Genomic DNA, 18,396 nt, shown 5'->3' with positions numbered 1-18,396 from the left:
AGTAAAAGTTCTTCAGAATTTATTTATTTATTTACTTAAATTTATAGTCCGCCCTCCCTAACCAAGTGGGCTCAGGGTGGATCACAACAATTTAAAACACTCTACACAATTCACCAGCAATAGCCATTAAAATATAAATAATACATATCATTCATTTAAAACATATTAGCACCATGTAAATACAACTATCAAAATTACAAACATAGCAGCACATTATACATTCACCTATCACCATCTATAGACGATCATATAAAGATGTGAGATGACTTTGGACGGGAGGGCACAGAAACTCACCTCCCCCCACTGGGGGGAGGGGCACCGCCCAGCATCGCCCATATGCCTGGTGGAACAGCTCCATCTTGCAGGCCCGGCGAAATGATGACAAGTCCTGCAGGGCCCTGGTCTTGCAAGACAGAGCGTTCCACCAGGTTGGGGCCAAGGCCGAAAACGCCCTGGCCCTGGTCGATGCTAAAGATCCCTAGGGCCAGGGATCTTTAACAGATGTTTGTTGCTCGAGTGAAGAGTTCTCTGGGGCTCATATGGGGAGAGGCAGTCCCACAAGTACGACGGTCCCAGTCCACTTAGGGCTTTATAGGTTAGTACCAAAACCTTGAACCTGATTCGGTACTCCACCGGTAGCCAGTGTAGCTGGCACAGTACCGGTGTTATATGTTCCTGTATTGGTGTTCTGGTAATAACTCGCACCGCAGCATTCTGCACCAGTTGTAACCACCGGATCAGGCTCAAGGGAAGCCCAGCGTAGAGTGCGTTATAGTAGTCCAGTCTAGAGGTGACCATTGCTTGGACCACTGTAGTCAAGTCACGAGATGACAGATAGGGGGCAAGCTGCCTGGCCTGATGGAGGTAGTAAAAAGAGGACCTGGCAACTGCCGAGATCTGAGTTTCAGTCGACTTTGTCTCAACCATCCAGCCACAGCCTCAAAAACCCGCTCCAGGACATCCGGGCCCTATCCGGGTCGGCCATCCATCAGCAGATAAAGTTGGGTGTCATCTGCATATTGGTGACACCCAAGCCCGAATGTGACGAGGACACTTTTTTAAAGATCAAAACAATAGAGAAGGAAATGGGGGCTTCTCCTCTTCCCGTACTAGATATGACAGAATCCAGAGAAAAGAAGCCCAGAGCATCAAGGGACTTGAGGTCATTATTGAGAAGCTGGATTTTTTAATATTGGTTTCAGAGTTCTGTAAGGCTAAATTTCTAGAGCTCTGCATTTCGGCTCCTCAGATTCATTTCTGGAATTCAAGGAACAACATTGTTCATAGTTGTAAGCATATGTGAGTCTTCAGTGAGGGTGTGCTTGCCTAGCCTGAGCACCATGCTTTAGGGGCCTTCTGCATCAAGTAGTCAAGTACTTAATTCCTAAACTACCAGTTAGGATGTTCTGCCAGGCATATGGTTGAGGCCATCAGGGTTTCCACCAAATGAGCCTCTCTCCCGGTCTCCTCTATGTCTGTAGAGGGTGTTGACCATCTACTCCTCATATATGAGCGACCACGCATGGTTAAGCCGCACCTCCACCTCTGTCAGATGCTATATGGTTTTTATACGGTGAGCAGGTGTTTTATTAGAAGCTGTTAATTGATTGTGATTTTATCTTTATATATTTTATCTTCTGTTGTGACCCGCCTTGAGACCACTTGTGGGGAGGGTGGAATATTATTATTACTATTGATGATGATGATGTTACTGGTATGAAAGGTCTCCACTGTGCTAGTGCTTTTCTTGGGCTTTTCCGTACCTTTTGACTAATTCCTTATTTTCTTAGCAGTCAATTCACAAGCATTGGAATTGGTTTGAGTACAGTTTTTCCACACATTCCCTCTCTTTCATTTTTACAGTTTTGAAGTAGGTTTCCTTTCTTTGTCACATGCCTTAAATAATCATGATTTTCAAGGGAGGGTGCTGTCATCACCATTTGTGGCAACATTAGTGGTGTCACAGCGTGCACACCCTTTTTAATTTTTTGCTTTTGCTTATATTGGCATATTGATGTAAGGGCTGATTTTTGTAAAAAGATCAAAAATGAGCACACTGTGCCTGTCTTTGCTTGGGGAAACCTAAAAGGAAAGCAGTTCCCTCACCCATCCCCAAGTCCTCTCCTCCATGATCCAAACTGGAGTGCCTTGCCTGGGCCAACCTAGAACAAGGAGGTGGAGGTTGGCACCAGCGGGGCAAACCAACTCCTAAGAAGATGGAGCCTGGAGCAGCAAAAGCTGTGTCCCTTTTAAACCATGCCACTTCTTCAGGGGCCAGAAGTGGCCAGAACCCTCCCTTGGGCCACCAGAGCTTTTGCAATTTTAAACCCCCCCACTCTCATTGATATGTTGATATACTGTTGTAATAATAGATGAAGAAGATTCTATGAATTCCTGCTTTCCTTTATATATTAAAAAGTAAGTCTCTAGCCCCTTCTGATATGGAGATAAAAGGAAAATGCGTATCTCTTAAAGGGAACGGGCTGGAGATTTACTTTTTTAAAAAGAAAATGAAAACTGAATTCAGAGAACCTGCTGCATCTGTTGTTACAATGGTATGTCCATATAGTGATATGAAAGTGATGATTGTTCAAAAAAAAGATTGAATACAAAACCTGGAGGGGGAGGGGTTTGACGATAACAAATGTCCAATCATCAAAAAGTGGGTTGGAAGTGGGTGGGAGTGAGCAGGACGAACAAAACCAAAAGAAATGTTAGGCACGAGGAGGAAAAGCAATTCAGAATCGGCTTTAAAAAAAAAAAGACTGGAGTAAAAGCGGTTTTTAAAAAACTGGAGAAAAAACAAAAAAAATCCAAAATGAAAAACAAAGGCAAAAAAATGTATGCAGAAATCAGGAATAAATCCAAGCAGTATGGGTCCAAAACCAATGAAAAAACCCACTGTAGAAAACCCCCTTGTTAGGTTCTGCTGGAAATTACCTCGGTTGCTGTGTTGTTTTGCCCAGATCTAACCACCTTTCTGCTGAGACTTCAGAGGAGTCTACGTGTCTGTTGTGGGCATACAACAGAACAGCTTTAGTAGTAGCTTTGTTACAACCACTTGGGCGGTGAGGGAAGGAGGGTGGAAAATGGAATAAAAACTTCTTAAAATCACAAGTTTATACAGTTTACAGAAGCCACTCTTTACGGTGCCTCTCATTTTGCAAAGCCATGATTAACTGCATCCTAGCATTAAGAGAGCCAGTATATTTCCTTCGCTCTGTGTGATCATGTCGGCTCAGTGGCAAAAGTACAGTTTTTAGTCTATACAAAACTAGCCTCTATCATCTGCTCTTATGATTCACACAGGGCTGACCAGGGATAATTCCACAGTTTTTGCAAGCTTCTGTGCAGAATATGCAATAGCACGAACCTTTTAGCCACTTCTTTGGGAAAATTCAGGGTACCTATCCCACTGTAATTTAAAGATGCAAGTGTTTTTCAAACAGTACAGAACTGTCAAACAGCTTTCAGTTCTGCCCTTTGTGAATTTGCATCTGTTTTGTGCTGTCTGAAAGAATTTAAGAGATCTATGAAATGGGTGCTCAGAAGTTCTGTGCGGCTCTTGGGGTTTCAAGTTGGTCTATCCAGGCAATCAAGAAAGGAGCCATTCAAGGTTTGCCCGTGTCCCCTCCTTTCTACATTCCCTACCCAAAGACATGCGGAGATCTGGAGTTTTCATAGGAAAAGAAAGCAGAGCCTGGGAACAGTGGACAACAGCAGTTGAAGCACAGCCCGTGAAGCTCCTTGATAGGGGGTTGCCATTGATGATGATGATAATAATAAAAACAACAACAAACATTGGATTTATATAGCACACTCCAGGATGACTTAACACCCACTCAGAGAAGTTTACAAAGTATGTCATTATTATCCCCACAACAAACACCCTATGATTTGGGTGGGGCTGAAAGAGCTCCTACAAGCTGTGCCTGACCCAAGATCACCCAGCTGGCTTCAAGTGGAGGAGTGGGGAATCAAATCCGGCTCTCCAGATTAGAGTCCTGCTGCTCTTAATTGACTGACCCAAGGTCACCCAGCTGGCTCCAAGTGGAGGAGAGGGGAATCAAACCCGGTTCTCCAGATTAGAGTCCCACACTCTTAACCACTACACCAAACTGGCTCTCTTATGTGTTGGACTAAGGGAAAGAGGAAAGAAGCAGTAGGTTAACTGGAGGTTGGGAGGGTGGGGTTAGGAGAAATGAACAGTGGGAATACTTGGGATAGAAGGTAGAAGTAGCAATGGAGGCTGAGTGCAGCAGTGCTGGGTAGGAAGAGGTCTGCTGATTGGGGCACTGGACGCAGGTGTCTCTGCTTAATAATAAGGCCTGAAAACTAGATGGTTTTGCTTGGCATCTTGTCAGATCCGTTTTGGCCTATGATTTCTTGAATTTGTCCAAATCCCTGCTTTTTTCACACACTTAGTGGTTCAGGACAGAATCTGGAGAGTGCTCTTTCTTAAAAAAACTCTCCAGTTCAACTTTGTCCTTGTTTCCCCCCCAGGTGATTTAACTTCACTTACAGCCCTGAATCTCAGACATTGTCCTCTGGAGTATCCACCGCCTGAAGTGGTACAGAAGGGCCTTCCAGTTATTTTATGCTTCCTTCGAAAGTACAGTAAGCAGAATCTTGATGACTCCGATCTTATTACTCCAGGTACAAGGATTTTTAATATATGTGTTTGAATAGTAGTTAGTTATTGATTACATGGGATAGAATTGTTCATACTAAATTCTACATATAGTTTAGGCATCAGGAGTGTTAGTCCTTATTTCTGTTTTAGGGCATGAGGCGGTAAGTTTTACTGTATGGTACTAAGCAAAGTTACACCCTTCCAAGTCCATGGAAGTAAGTGGGCTGAGAAAGATATAATTGCTTAAGATTGCGTTGTTAATATCAGTAGTTTGTCCATCTAAGAGTTTTCATATTTAGGAATATAGAATATAATCTTAATATTTAATAGTATTCCTTCTTAATATAGACTTCATGTTTAATAAAGGTAATTAATGATCCATGTACTAAATTTTGGGGGTACTCATGTTGGTATTCTTTCTTATATGGAAATGTATCCCAATGGTCTATACTCTCCACATCAGCCTCCTCTGTGCCATCTAGGTTTCAAGGATGCAGAACAATTAACAGTGTAATCCTGTGCAGGGTAAAGAGATCAATGAACTTAGAACTCGTAACTCTGCATAGAGATAGCGCTGTTAGTTTAATGTTAGCTTGACAATATGAACTGAGGGCCAAGCTACAAGTGACAAATGACACTTGCCTGGCAGGTGAACAGACTCACATGTATTCCTTCCTGTTCATTTGCCATTCACTTGCGCTCCACTTGATCAAGTGGAGCGCAAGTGAACAGGGAGGAATACACGAGAGTCTGTTCACTTGCCAGGCAAGTGTCATTCATCACTGGTAGCTTGGCCCTGACACGACCTGTCACCTGCTGCTTTCTGCCGAACCTCTGCACATCCGGTCTTTTTTGGCTTTTAAGCATATAAAACAGGTGTCAGCATTTTCTTGGAAGTGTTTGAGAGCATAGTCATCTGCCACAGCCATTGTGAATCAGGGCCAAGCTACAAGTGACGAATGACACTTGAACAGCAAGTGGATCGAGTGGAGCGCAAGTGGAGGGCAAGTGAACAGGGAGAAATACACTTGCCATTCAAGTGTCATTCGTTACTTGTAGCTTGGCCCTCAGTTTCTGTTTATCATCATGTCTTTAGCCATGATATACTACCTATAAATAGCTGTTTTCTAAAAATGTAATGAGGCTGTTCCTCTACCATAAAAAACGGAGTGGGATCCAGTGCAGAAATTCCAGTTGAATACACACATAAGCTGTTGTGCAAGCAGAAATGAAAGAAAAAGACTGCAGTAGCCACTTGCATGAAGTCAAGCTCGTTGTATCCCCACTTGTGTTTCCGCTTGTATAAGATCTTGTGCACCAATTTCTGGGCTCTGTAATATATAGTGAGGAAATGTCTGTGTTGCACAAGATCCCGTGCAAGTGATACTATACTAAGTCCATTTATGTTTCTGCCTGTGCATCACTGGATCCAAGTCACTGTGTTTCAACATTTAAAGAAGTGCTGGAAGCCAGAGTCATACAGCCATTTTCCTTTCAGGTACAAGCAGGGGGATTGCATAAAAAATCTGGTATGAGATAGAGCTGTAGGCCGATACGAGTTCAGCAGTTCCAGTTGTGACGGATCCCCCTGTCTTCTCTGGCTGACACCCTTCGATGCCACCCCTTGTGATGGATTCTGCTAGCTTAAGGCGGTTCTGATTTGGGATCTCACAGCTCCTGTCACCACCTGTGAAGTATTCACTGGTCGAGGGACCCTTCTGACAGGGAATAGAAATAGGGACTGCTTACACTCCAGCTCAGTTGGCGTGTTGTAGACCTCTCCTCATGAGGCTATAACTCTGGCTGGAAGCGGGGTCACTCTCTGGACAGAATAGTATCCTCCTCAGCTCTCACAGACACAAACTGGAACTAGAATGTCACTTTATTGCACCAGCACCTCCTCACTCTCTGCCACTGAGAGCGGGACCACAATTGACGCCTGACACAGGTTGGACACTTTCATATAAGACGGGACAGGTTCCAATCAAAGCTGTATAATGAGGGAAACCCCAGGAACCTCACATCTGACAATAAATATATCAAACAACTTTAATCACAGATATCCATCTCATTCTATAAGAATACAAATTCAGTTCATACAAAAATACAAATTCAATTCATGTGATATTATTCAATTCATACAATATTACCTAGAGCCCACACTATATATGAATACAGCTAAAGTCCATACAATAGGACTAGGCTTGAGACCCGTGTAAGTCCAGTGTATAAATATCAATAAGTAGCTAATGCGCCAATAGCGAGTCCCAAGTAGCTGTAATTCCTGTGTAGATTTCAAAGCGACTGATGCCACGCTACATATGCAGGAGCCCCGATCGGGACTCCCAACGAATGGTGCGTAAATTTCAAAGCGGCTGAATCCGCGCTGAAGGTGCCAGAGCCCCCTCTGGGTCTCCCGGCAGATGGCAACAATTGGTGCATAAGTTTCAAAGCGGCTGAATCCGCGCTGAAGGTGCCAGAGCCCCCTCTGGGTCTCCCGGCAGATGGCAACTAGCCCGCCAGCTACAAATGCTCGTTTCGGAAACCCTTCTTCTTCCGGATAACCCCTATTCCTGAAAGCTCTGTCTCATACTGACCCAATGTCTCATACTGAATAGGAATAGCAACCCTTTTTTTGAAAACATTATCTTTATGAAAAGATTTATTGATGATGTTTTCCTCATTATAAAGGGGCGGGACCAAGTCAATGGCTTCGTGAACTGGTTGAACCAACTAGATCAGAATATCAAGTTTACCCATCAAGGGCATGATCAATGTGTAGCATTTTTGGATGTAGTAGTATATAAAACATCGGACACCAGGATGGGAGTCAGACCGTATAAGAAACCAACTGATCGATCTGCCTATTTAAATTATGCATCGTTTCATAGACGCAATCTTAAAAATAATATTCCCTACGGGCAATTCCTCCGCTTGAAACGGAACTCCACAAATGACTTTGATTTTAGATGGGAGGCACAGAACATGTACAGAGCTTTCAGGAATAGGGGTTATCCGGAAGAAGTAGTAGGAAATGCTTTGAATCGTGCCATAGCTAAGCGACGACAAGATCTGTTGCACCCACATGATTTGGGGAGTCAAGGGAATAAAGGTTTGACGTGGGGACTGGAATTTTCTCATTTATCTGGCAATATAGCCAGTATTGTCAAGAAGTATTGGCATGTTCTTAAGGAGATCCCGGGATGTGACTTACCTTTAAAAATTGGATTTAGAAGAACCAGAAGTCTGCGGGACGTTCTAGTGCATCCAGACTTCAGGGAAGTCACGGCTCCGTCCTCATTACCAATTGGACATCATAATTGTGGCCACTGTAATGTGTGCCCCCTGAGCATCCCTTTAACTTCAATTCTCCATCCCGAATCAGGCAGACCACTTTACTCTAAGTCTTTCTCTACATGCTCCACGCCACAGGTGGTATACATCATCCAGTGTCCCTGCCCTTTGATTTATGTGGGCTGCACTACACGACCAGTGAGGGTAAGAATTAGAGAACATTTGTCTAGGATCTGTACAAAAAATTTAGAAGCCCCATTGGTGGATCACTTCATGAAACATCATAATAGTGAGAGGGAACTTCGTTATTCACTCTTGGAGGTGGTCCAAGTTGACAAAGTAAGTAACACCAGATTATTGCAGATGGAAGCCCAATGGATTCATAGAATGAATTGTTTGATACCTAATGGATTGAACAGTGAGATCAATTTTACAGTGTTCCTGTAATTTGTCTATTTGTCTTTTTGTATCGACTCCTTTCATATTAGAACTGAATATGGATACTGTCACTTTAAGAGATGTTCCGTAGGGGTATTTAAAGGATATGGCACTATAGACAAACACCTGCTTGTAATTAGTGTTGATTACAGAGTGAAAGTGTCGGCACAGACTGACCCACCGGAAAACTGAGCTTCTGACTGTTATGTAAGTATATTAGATTGATTTCTTGTCCATAACATGGAACAAATGCGGCTGTTTGAATGAAAATATTGAAATATAATATTTACAGGATTATAAGGTGGCCAAGAAGAAGGGTTTCCGAAACGAGCATTTGTAGCTGGCGGGCTCGTTGCCATCTGCCGGGAGACCCAGAGGGGGCTCTGGCACCTTCAGCGCGGATTCAGCCGCTTTGAAACTTATGCACCAATTGTTGCCATCTGCCGGGAGACCCAGAGGGGGCTCTGGCACCTTCAGCGCGGATTCAGCCGCTTTGAAATTTACGCACCATTCGTTGGGAGTCCCGATCGGGGCTCCTGCATATGTAGCGTGGCATCAGTCGCTTTGAAATCTACACAGGAATTACAGCTACTTGGGACTCGCTATTGGCGCATTAGCTACTTATTGATATTTATACACTGGACTTACACGGGTCTCGAGCCTAGTCCTATTGTATGGACTTTAGCTGTATTCATATATAGTGTGGGCTCTAGGTAATATTGTATGAATTGAATAATATCACATGAATTGAATTTGTATTTTTGTATGAACTGAATTTGTATTCTTATAGAATGAGATGGATATCTGTGATTAAAGTTGTTTGATATATTTATTGTCAGATGTGAGGTTCCTGGGGTTTCCCTCATTATACAGGTTGGACACTTGCCAGCTTCCCTCAAGTTTTGATGGGAAATGTAGGCAGCTTGGCGGAAAGTTGGACAAGTGACAGTTGAAAAGTCCATTGGACAGCAGTCAGAGAGCCAAGCTGCAAGACCAGGATGCCTACATTTCCCATCAAAACTTGAGGGAAGCTGACTAGTGTCCAACCTGTGTCAGGCGTCACTTGTGGTCCCGCTCTTAGTCTGACAGGCTGAGAGGTGGTTCTCCTCAGGGCGTATAAGATAGGCAGGAATTATCAGACCGGACTCAGATGGTTAACAGAATAGATTAACTTTACTGAAGCACATTTTATCTTCCTCCTGCACAGCCTTAAACAATTAAACGTTCCAGATACCTCATTAACTAATCCTCCTCAGTGAACTCTCTAAACACATCTGCTAGCCCTTCACTCTCCCAGAGTCTCTCTTAACTGCCAAAACTCCCAACTAACTATTCTAAACGGTCTTAACTGCTCTTCACTGCCACTCTCTCTCAACCTTCTATTCAAGACCTGTCACTCAAACAGGGCCTGTCCGTCACACCAGTCTTTATGATTTGTCAGATCTATTTTGTCTCATGATTTCAGTTCAAGCTGTAAGTCTCACACAACCTAGTTCTGATCTGAGCTAACCATAAGTAACTGCTGCGTTGTTCCATGTGAAAAAGAGGCTCTGATATGATGTAGAAGAAGTGGTGACTAGATAGAGATTAAGATGTCAACATTCAGGATAATTTAATTGCTGGAGATTGCTGAAAACAAAGGAATAACTAGAAGCACCTATGAGGAAAAGAGAAGAGATGGAACTTTCTAAAACAGCAGTGGATAAGAGAACTGCGTGAATCTGAAGAGGAATTTAAAGTGATAATGTGATTTTTAAAGGCTAGGTGATTCTCCTATGAGTGATATTTCATTCAAAGTTTCAGCGCGCTTTTATCTCCTGGCTCTTCTCTGTTAGCACCTAGGCTCGACTGATAAAGAAGGAAAGCATTGCTGTGAATGGGCAGTGCCAAGACTTGTAATAGTGCCTTTAAAAAGGGAAACCAAAGATTGCATTCAGTCTTGCTCTAGTCTCCAAGAGTTATGCATTCAAGACATGGATGAAGATGTGCATCTCAATGAAAGCAATGCAGTTCAAGAAGGAAGACATCTACATTTGGATATGCATCTCCAGGGCTTTTTTTCAGCTGGAACGGAGTTCCGGCACCTCTTGAAAATGGCCACATGGCCGGTGGCCCCTCCCCCTGATCTCCAGACAAGGGAGTTTAGATTGCCCCCTCTGGAGATCAGGGGGCGGGGCCACCAGCCATGTGACCATTTTCACCAAGGCCGATTTAAACTTTAAAAAACTCCCCCCTTGTTCCAGCTGACCCAAAGCGACATCATTGTGTGGTCCTGAGTTCCACCTCTTTTCCCCGAAAAAAAACTCTGCATCTCATTTGTAGCAGCGCTTCCTGATCCAGAGAATGATCTTTTTCTGAATTGGTGCTTTTGGCTCTTAACCGTACACTGTAGTCAAAAGCTAATATTTAGAGGATGAATACACATGAAGCTACCTTAAACTAAATCAGACTATTGATCCATCAAGGTCAGTATTGTCTACTCAGACTGGCAGTGGCTCTCCCAGGTCTCAGGCTGAGGTCTTTCACACCACCCACTGCCTGGTCCTTTTAACTGGAGATGCCAGGGATCGAACCTGGGACCTCATGCATGCTAAGCAGAGGCTATTCCACAAAGCCACATCCCCTCCCCAATAGAGTATTCCTATTCAGTCAGAAATGACTTCGTAAGATTGATTTCTGGCTTGAATGTGGATTTTCATGTATGGAGGAGAAAGCCCTTGTTTTCCTACACAAAAAAAGAGGTTGATGTCAGGAGTTAGGATGTATTTGCTTTGCAAAATATTGTCAAGGGGACAGGAGAAATTTTGAACTCGTGCAACGAACCCGTTAATGGTGGTATAAAAGCCAATTTGAGAAATAGTAGGTTCTCCAGGAACTGCATTACTTTACAAAACCTAGCTGCCAGATTTTTCTCTCCTGGACAACCAAAAACCCAGAACAGCACTATTGTGTATGAATCGGATCATACATACAATTTTCGAGCATGTAAAGGAACCGCACCTCTATTTTCTATGGCAAGAATGTTGAATACTGATGTTTAAATTTGCATATGCTTGCAGAAATAAGGAAGTGCGCATCTATAGATCACTAAATGAAATACTGACAATATGGGGCTGTTTCAAATTTAAAAAATGGCTGCTTCTTGGATTATATCACATGGTGCATTAACCATATCGACAGATTGAAAAAAATCTGTTCAGGACACAGACTCTGTCTTTTGGTAAAGTTTGTGCGCCTTCCATATCAAATGGTGTTTTTAATACTTGTATAACCTTTTCATGTCCAGCAGAATAGACAAGTTATTGTAGGTAAATTAGAAGATTTACTGAGAAAGCAAAAAATAGAATCCATTGAACTCCTTCTTATATACCACGTCTTTGATTCATGCTTTAAACCATCAGTGTTTCACTATCTTATGTGATGCTTTTTTGAATGACCAAATGTGCTTGTGATTTCTACACATTAACATATCTCTCAAGAATATATACAGAGAGAGCGCACAAATATCAGCTCTGGATTCAGGTATTTTGTTAACCACTGCAAGAACAGACCATTGACCGGACAAGGAATTCTTTATAATGTGTTTTGCAAACCTTTAGCCCATATCAATTCAGTTCTTTATAAAGCATGCACTTCCTTTGAAATTCTATATTTCACAGAATTGTCTTCTCCGCTGCAACAAGAAGCAAAGGCTATTGTCAGAGAATATAAGAGAAAATGTGACAGACCACCAGACCGTAGGAAAGCTTTCAACGATTTGTGGAAACAGATGAGCTTCATTAGTGAGTTCAGTAGGAGCCATTAGTGTTAGACAAGGACAACATTTTCATTTTAATTCTTTTGTATTTGTACTAATTTAAGTTTTTCTACAATATAGTATAAGAAAATATAATTCAGACATACAGTATAAATGTTTGGGGGGAATGATCAAAACAAGGACTTTTCCAGACTAAACTAGTTCTTTGTACTTCTTGATATATATTTGCTGGGCACAGTCAAACTGCATTGTTAAATTGCTGAGGAAAAGCAGTTTTCCATGTTGCAAGCATAGTGGTACAAAGGGCTGTGTGCATTGTGGCCTTTCTAGTGTCACTGGAATTTTTAAAAAGGAACTGAAGTCTGTACTCAAATTATTTTTTATTCTGAAATGGGATGCACTCCTATTATGTGCGTTACTGATGTTTGTCTATACCAGAATCCAGTATCACTGCAGTATCCCAAAACATGACTTGAAACCTGTTTGGCAACAATATCACGCAGGCATCTTAGGCAGAGGCTTAGGATGTGCACAACCATCTAACATCATTGCCTCTTAGGCTGTATAATGTGAGTTTTTACCAATGTTCTGATAAAGAGGGGTGCTTTTCGCCTGGTGTTCTAAATGTATGTTCAAAAGTATGATAAAAATTAATTCTCTGTCTTATAAATAATGAGTTAATTTTGTTCAAGGCATTCTGAAACCAATGTATCAATCTATGATTGGTGTAGTAGTTAAGAGCGGTGGGACTCTAATCTGGAGAAATGGATTTGATTCCCCACTTCTCCACTTGAAGCCAGCTGGGTGACCTTGGGTCAGTTACAGCTCTTCCAGAGCTGTCTCAGGGCCAAGCTACACATGACGAATGACACTTGAACAGCAAGTGTATTTCTCCCTGTTCACTTGCCCTCCACTCAATCCACTTGCCGTTCAAGTGTTATTCGTCATGTGTAGCTTGGCCCTCAGCCCCACCCATCTCACAGGGTGTGAGAATAATAATAGCATACTTTGTAAACTGCACTGAGAGGGTGTTAAGTTGTCCTGAAGGGCAGTATATAGATCGAATGTTGTTATTTAGGGGTGTGCATCCCCAAAAGATTCAGGTTTCCTGCTTCAGGTTTACCAAAGTGGGAAAAGATCTGGAAAAACCCGAATTACAAAGCAGCAAGGTGCTTCAGAATTCAGGATTTAAACCGCTTCAGAAAGCTTCTGAAGCTTTGGGTAGAACTGCCAGAACTTTTCTTGCTGTTTGCAAACATCAAGAAAGGTGCTGCTTTGAACTTCCCCCGCTGCCTTTTTCAGATGGAAGGGGGAGGATGGAGTTCCCTCCTCCTCCTCCCTCCCATCAGGGAGGGAGGGCCACTCATGCAGTGGCATTAGAGCAAATATAGCTCTAGATTGGGGTCATGATCTTTCTTTTATTTCCAAATGTAAGTGGACTCCTGAACTCCTGCACTCTTGCATGGGTGCTTTCATCATCAAATAACCTGTTTTGATACAGTGCCTAGAAATAAAAGAATGTTATACTTTTAACTGAAAAATGTATTGCCAATGTACAACTCTAATAGAAAATTGTTTTGTTGTATGTCATTGAAGCTCATAATATATTGACATCCATAATGTATAATCAGCAATTTCTGGAATAAAATAATAAAAAGACATAAACATTTATAATGGATGTTATATATATTTACTCTAATAGAAATGTATTTGTACATATGTAACATTTGCATTATAAATTATTGTAAATATATTTCTGAAAATTGTGTTTTTTAGTATTTTGTTACGATTGTTTAGAAATTATAAATACAGTTTTTTATATGCAAATAAATCATACATCGAAATATGTGATAGGGCTCTTCAATTGTTTAATTGTTTATAAAGCAGCAGGATTTTGTGTTGCTTTCAAAATTCCATTGCAAAAGATATTTTGAAACCTCATAATCCGTGCTGTTCAAGTTCTGTTTGTTCATTGCAGAGACATTATGAAATAACTAACTAAAAATTTCCTTCTGGGCTTTTCCAAAAAAAAAAAAAAATACAGGTCATGAATACATCTCATACATGGAATTTGGGGAATACTGAATTCGTTCTCCAGTTCAGTTCGGTAATATAGAGCAAATTCGGTAAAATGTGGCCATTGTTTCCTACGGGAAATTCTATTTGGAAATTTCCGGTGGCCGGGGGGTGTCATTTTTTGACCGAATTTCACCAGATTTGCAGTCAACCTGCTCCTAACTGTCCTCTAATGACCCTCTCAAGTTTCATGAAGATTGGACTATGGGGGGCATTTTATGGCCCCTCAAGGAAGGTGCCCCCAAACACCTCAAACTCCATTATTCCCTATGTGGAAAACCTACAACTAGCCTATCTTAAAAACACTTTTTAAAAGTTCACGCTTCAAAACTCAGGATACCCAAAAAGCACACCCACACACAACTGGTTTAAGTTAACAAACTGAGCCAAGCACGCCAACACCCCCCCTCCCCCGGTAAAGAACAACCAATAACAATTGAACACCTGACCAAGTCAAACTTCTATACCAAGAGAAAACTGAACCCAGCAAAAAATGCCAGCCAAACTTCTGTAAAGAAAGTCCAAAAGGGGAAAAAGCCCCCCCTGAAGAACAAACAGCAAAATGAACAGTAAATATAAAGAACTTCAAAAGCCAGAAATCATAGCACCCCTACACAAAAGCCCAACCAAAGCCCATATGCACACAGCAGAAAATCAGTTTTTAAAATGCAAACTGAAAAAAAACGTTTCTCTCCCCCCCTCATCCTTCCCAAACACCAGGACAACCCCTTCCTCCCAAAGAGAGAAAAAAACCCAGTGCGTCTACAACTCTCAAACCAGGCCGCAGCTAGGAATCTACTCCAGGAGCCAGTCGCAGTCAGTGTCTCTGAATCTCCAGGCCAGAACAAAATGGAGGCTGACTGAGGCAAGCCTGCTAATTCAACTCCTTGCAGCAGTTTAAAAAAGGCACTCTCCTTCTTGAGAATCTCATTGGCCAGAGAAGGAGAGCTGCTGCAAGGATTGGTTACTCACACTCCCTCCCCCTTCTGCCTCTGATTCCGCCTCTGATCCACCTCTCCCCCCTCTCCCCCCTCCCATCTGGTAAAAAAAGCAGGAAACCATGTTTCTTTGCTGTTTCTTAACAAAGGGACAGCGGGAAAAATAAATTTGGTAAACTTAAATTCGGTAAACTTAAATTCAGTATTACTGAATTCATTTAAGTTCAATAATACCAAATTTCACCAAATCAGGTAAAATTCAGTATTTTTGCTATATTTCGAACCCAAATTGCACATTCCTACATGGATGTGTTCCTGGAGCCATTTTTAATTTAGGGAAGCAGTCAATGATACGATTCCTTTATCTGCAGTCTTAAGTGATGCAGTCCATTCTATCCTAAAGAGATCAGCATGCAACTTAAGTGTTCTGGATGTGTAGACCAGATCTAAATTGAGTCTTGGATATTAAACCCAACACCCTAAATTGGAAATGGCATCTAGAAACAGGAATCAACCAAATACATAGCACTCCAGTTTCTATATGCTTATTATAGGCATATACCTATACAGTAAAAAACCCCTGATGTTCACTTTCCTGCATTTCTTTTAAACCCATATATGGTAGATCACCTTTCCACATCACCCACCCACCCACCATAGGTCCAGAGGAGTTAGCCGTGTTAGTCTGTAGTAGCAAAATCAAAAAGAGTCCAGTAGCACCTTTAAGACTAACCAATTTTATTGTAGCATAAGCTTTCGAGAATCACAGTTCTCTTCGTCAGATGCATGGTACAGAAAACCCACCCACCCTAAACCTCCTTTCACAGATCTGGGGAGGGGAGGGCTTCCCAGGCAGTAGTCACCACACACACAACACAATACACAGGGGGCTCCACTCTCAGAGTCTCTGAGCAGAACCACAAGTGACGCCTGACACAGGTTGGACACTTGTCAGCTTCCCTCAAGTTTTGATGGGAAATGTAGGCATCCTGGTCTTGCAGCTTGGCTCTCCGACTGCTGTCCAATGGACTTTTCAACTGTCACTTGTCCAACATTCCACCAAGCTGCCTACATTTCCCATCAAAACTTGAGGGAAGCTGACAAGTGTCCAATCTGTGCCTTTTGTCACTTGTGGTTCTGCTCTCTGTCAAGCCATTTCCCTCTGTTTACTTCCCGTCACTCAGCTACTGCCCAGAGCTATTGGAGAAAGGGAACGTAGAGTTTACTTTCTCTTGTATATGCTGCCACCATTTAGATTAATTATATCGGCCCATTTGTCATGGCCAGAGTGTCTGAGGTTTGTGAGCATGCTTTAATTTTCTTCAGCCAACAACTTCAAGCTAGCCAGGGTTCAACAAAATAAAAATAAACTTTACAAGCTGGAACATAGGAGTGGACATTTTAAACTCAGACTGGGGTTAAACTGGGAAGATTTCAGTGTAACAGAACAGATTTGTAAAAGCAAGCAATAACTCTGCTGTCTTCTCTTAGCCACTTCAAAGCCTTCTGCCCCACTCTCACTCTCCTCCAATGGACACCAGCTACCACTGGCCCAGCATTCTACCTGCTCTTATTGGTTTTTCTCAGGAGAGGCAGAGCTGGAGCCAGTCCTGTCCATCAAACCATGTTTTATACCAGTGCAAAGGCTTATCATGGGATTTAGCCTGTACTGTGATTTAAGATTCCAAAATATGAAAGACTTTCCTCCCAGACCTTTCTGAGGAATATTCTCCCTTGAACAGGCATATCTTTCTAGCAGTAATAGGTAAATTGATAGAAAATCCTACAACCATCTGCCCACTTCTGCTTTAAAGCAATGAAGATGCTCAGATGGTAGGAAAGATCCTGTGACTTAAGCTGCCATTCCCACCTTGTATTAAACCAAATTAGTTGACATGGCTTCAGAAATGCTGTATTATATTTTTTCCTCCAGTGTGATGAAAAGTAACTCTTTAGATCATAGCTCTTTATCTAGATATTTCAGTAGGCGTTGCATTTGCTTACCATGATGCAATATTTAGGATAGGAAGTTTATAGGACTGCAGGGTAATAGAATTTGAAAAGATGTATAGAACCAAGAAGGTAGTGTCTTAAGATAGCTGGTGAAGTGAGGGAGATTTACAGGGCTTAAGTCTTGGGATCCCCAGCCACTAGGCTGGAGGAATTCATAGGCAGCAAGAGGATGAGGCTTTCCAAAGGCTCAATATTTCCTATTAAAGCTTGTTAAAAGTGGAAGTATAAAAGCATGGATAGAAGGAAACTAGGGGTTGGATGCAGCCAGTTTTTCTTCTGATAAAAAGAAAGGAGTGCTCCCTTTTGACAACCAAAAGATCACGGGACACTCATGGACAAAAGTCATGTGGGACAGGGACTTGGGAAAGACAGCGAAAAAGGTGTCTGGATCTAGCCCTAGGAGATGTAGAAAAATTAGGCTCAGGTATAATCCATGTGGAAGAAAGAAAGAAAGCTGCAACATGTATGATTTTCTTTTTTGTCATGTTTTGTTCTCTGCCTTATATCACCAGTTCTGTGAATGTTGCTATTATTTTCTTTCCCTACTGGTCCTTCTTCAGATTATGTTTGCACTTTACTTGTGATGAAGAGGAGAGAGTAAGAAAAGCCAATCAGGCTTTCAAGTGTAAAGTCACATTTATCTTGATGCTAAACTTGAAGAGGGGAGACTGACCTGGTTGTTTTTGCCAGCTTCCCTTCCTGATTGGTTCTGTAAATGACTCTAGTGACCTCTTTTTGATTCCAACAGAAATGCCTCCCATTGAAAAGTTAAACTTGACAGACCTCATGAAATCAAGCATGGATTTGTCAGATGGATGGCCTAACGAGGAGGAAATGATACAATTTCAGAAGATGAGGGAAGAAATGATGCAAGATGAAAGAGAAGAGTATCTGGTTGATCAAAAGTTATCCAATGACTCTATGACTTCCATGTTCTCAAGGAAATCCAAGGCAAAACAGAGCCTCTCTCGGAAATGGTCTGTTGCCTCATCCAGGTGACATTTTTTATGTTCCTTAGAACTGGGATACAGTAAGCTGTCTTAATACAAATCTTGCTGCGGTTTATATTTTAAAAACCAAACTTCTTGGGACCTTGTGGTTGAAGGACTGCTTTCTCCTGTACTGACCTCTTTGCATGGCTTATTGCAATCACACCTGTCCCCTCTACTTATTTGACTGTCCCTGCATAGTAGAGTGGAACCAACCACCCTCCTTCCTCCTGTGTAAGGAGCCTTCCTTCCACTTAA

The 18,396-nt window shown here is 42.0% G+C and overlaps 1 protein-coding gene and 1 non-coding gene across 2 annotated transcripts in view; one reads left to right on the top strand and one right to left on the bottom strand.

The window, feature by feature from the left end:
• The window catches only part of LOC129325233 (leucine-rich repeat-containing protein 27-like), a 43,096-nt gene that overhangs the window by 5,216 nt on the left and 19,484 nt on the right, over positions 1-18,396 (top strand). The window contains exons 4-6 of the mRNA XM_054972857.1: positions 4,504-4,656; positions 12,025-12,147; positions 17,898-18,144. Coding sequence (XP_054828832.1) covers positions 4,504-4,656; positions 12,025-12,147; positions 17,898-18,144 — 523 coding nt within the window. The remainder of the gene's footprint in view (positions 1-4,503; positions 4,657-12,024; positions 12,148-17,897; positions 18,145-18,396) is intronic.
• Positions 10,918-10,989, bottom strand: TRNAA-AGC (transfer RNA alanine (anticodon AGC)). The gene has a single exon. It is a non-coding gene; the product is annotated as a tRNA-Ala (tRNA).

This window comes from Eublepharis macularius, chromosome 2 (assembly GCF_028583425.1).
Source record: "Eublepharis macularius isolate TG4126 chromosome 2, MPM_Emac_v1.0, whole genome shotgun sequence".
Classification (NCBI taxonomy): domain Eukaryota; kingdom Metazoa; phylum Chordata; class Lepidosauria; order Squamata; family Eublepharidae; genus Eublepharis; species Eublepharis macularius.
Note: the sequence above shows the minus strand (reverse complement) of the source record. Positions and strands in the feature narration are given on the sequence as shown.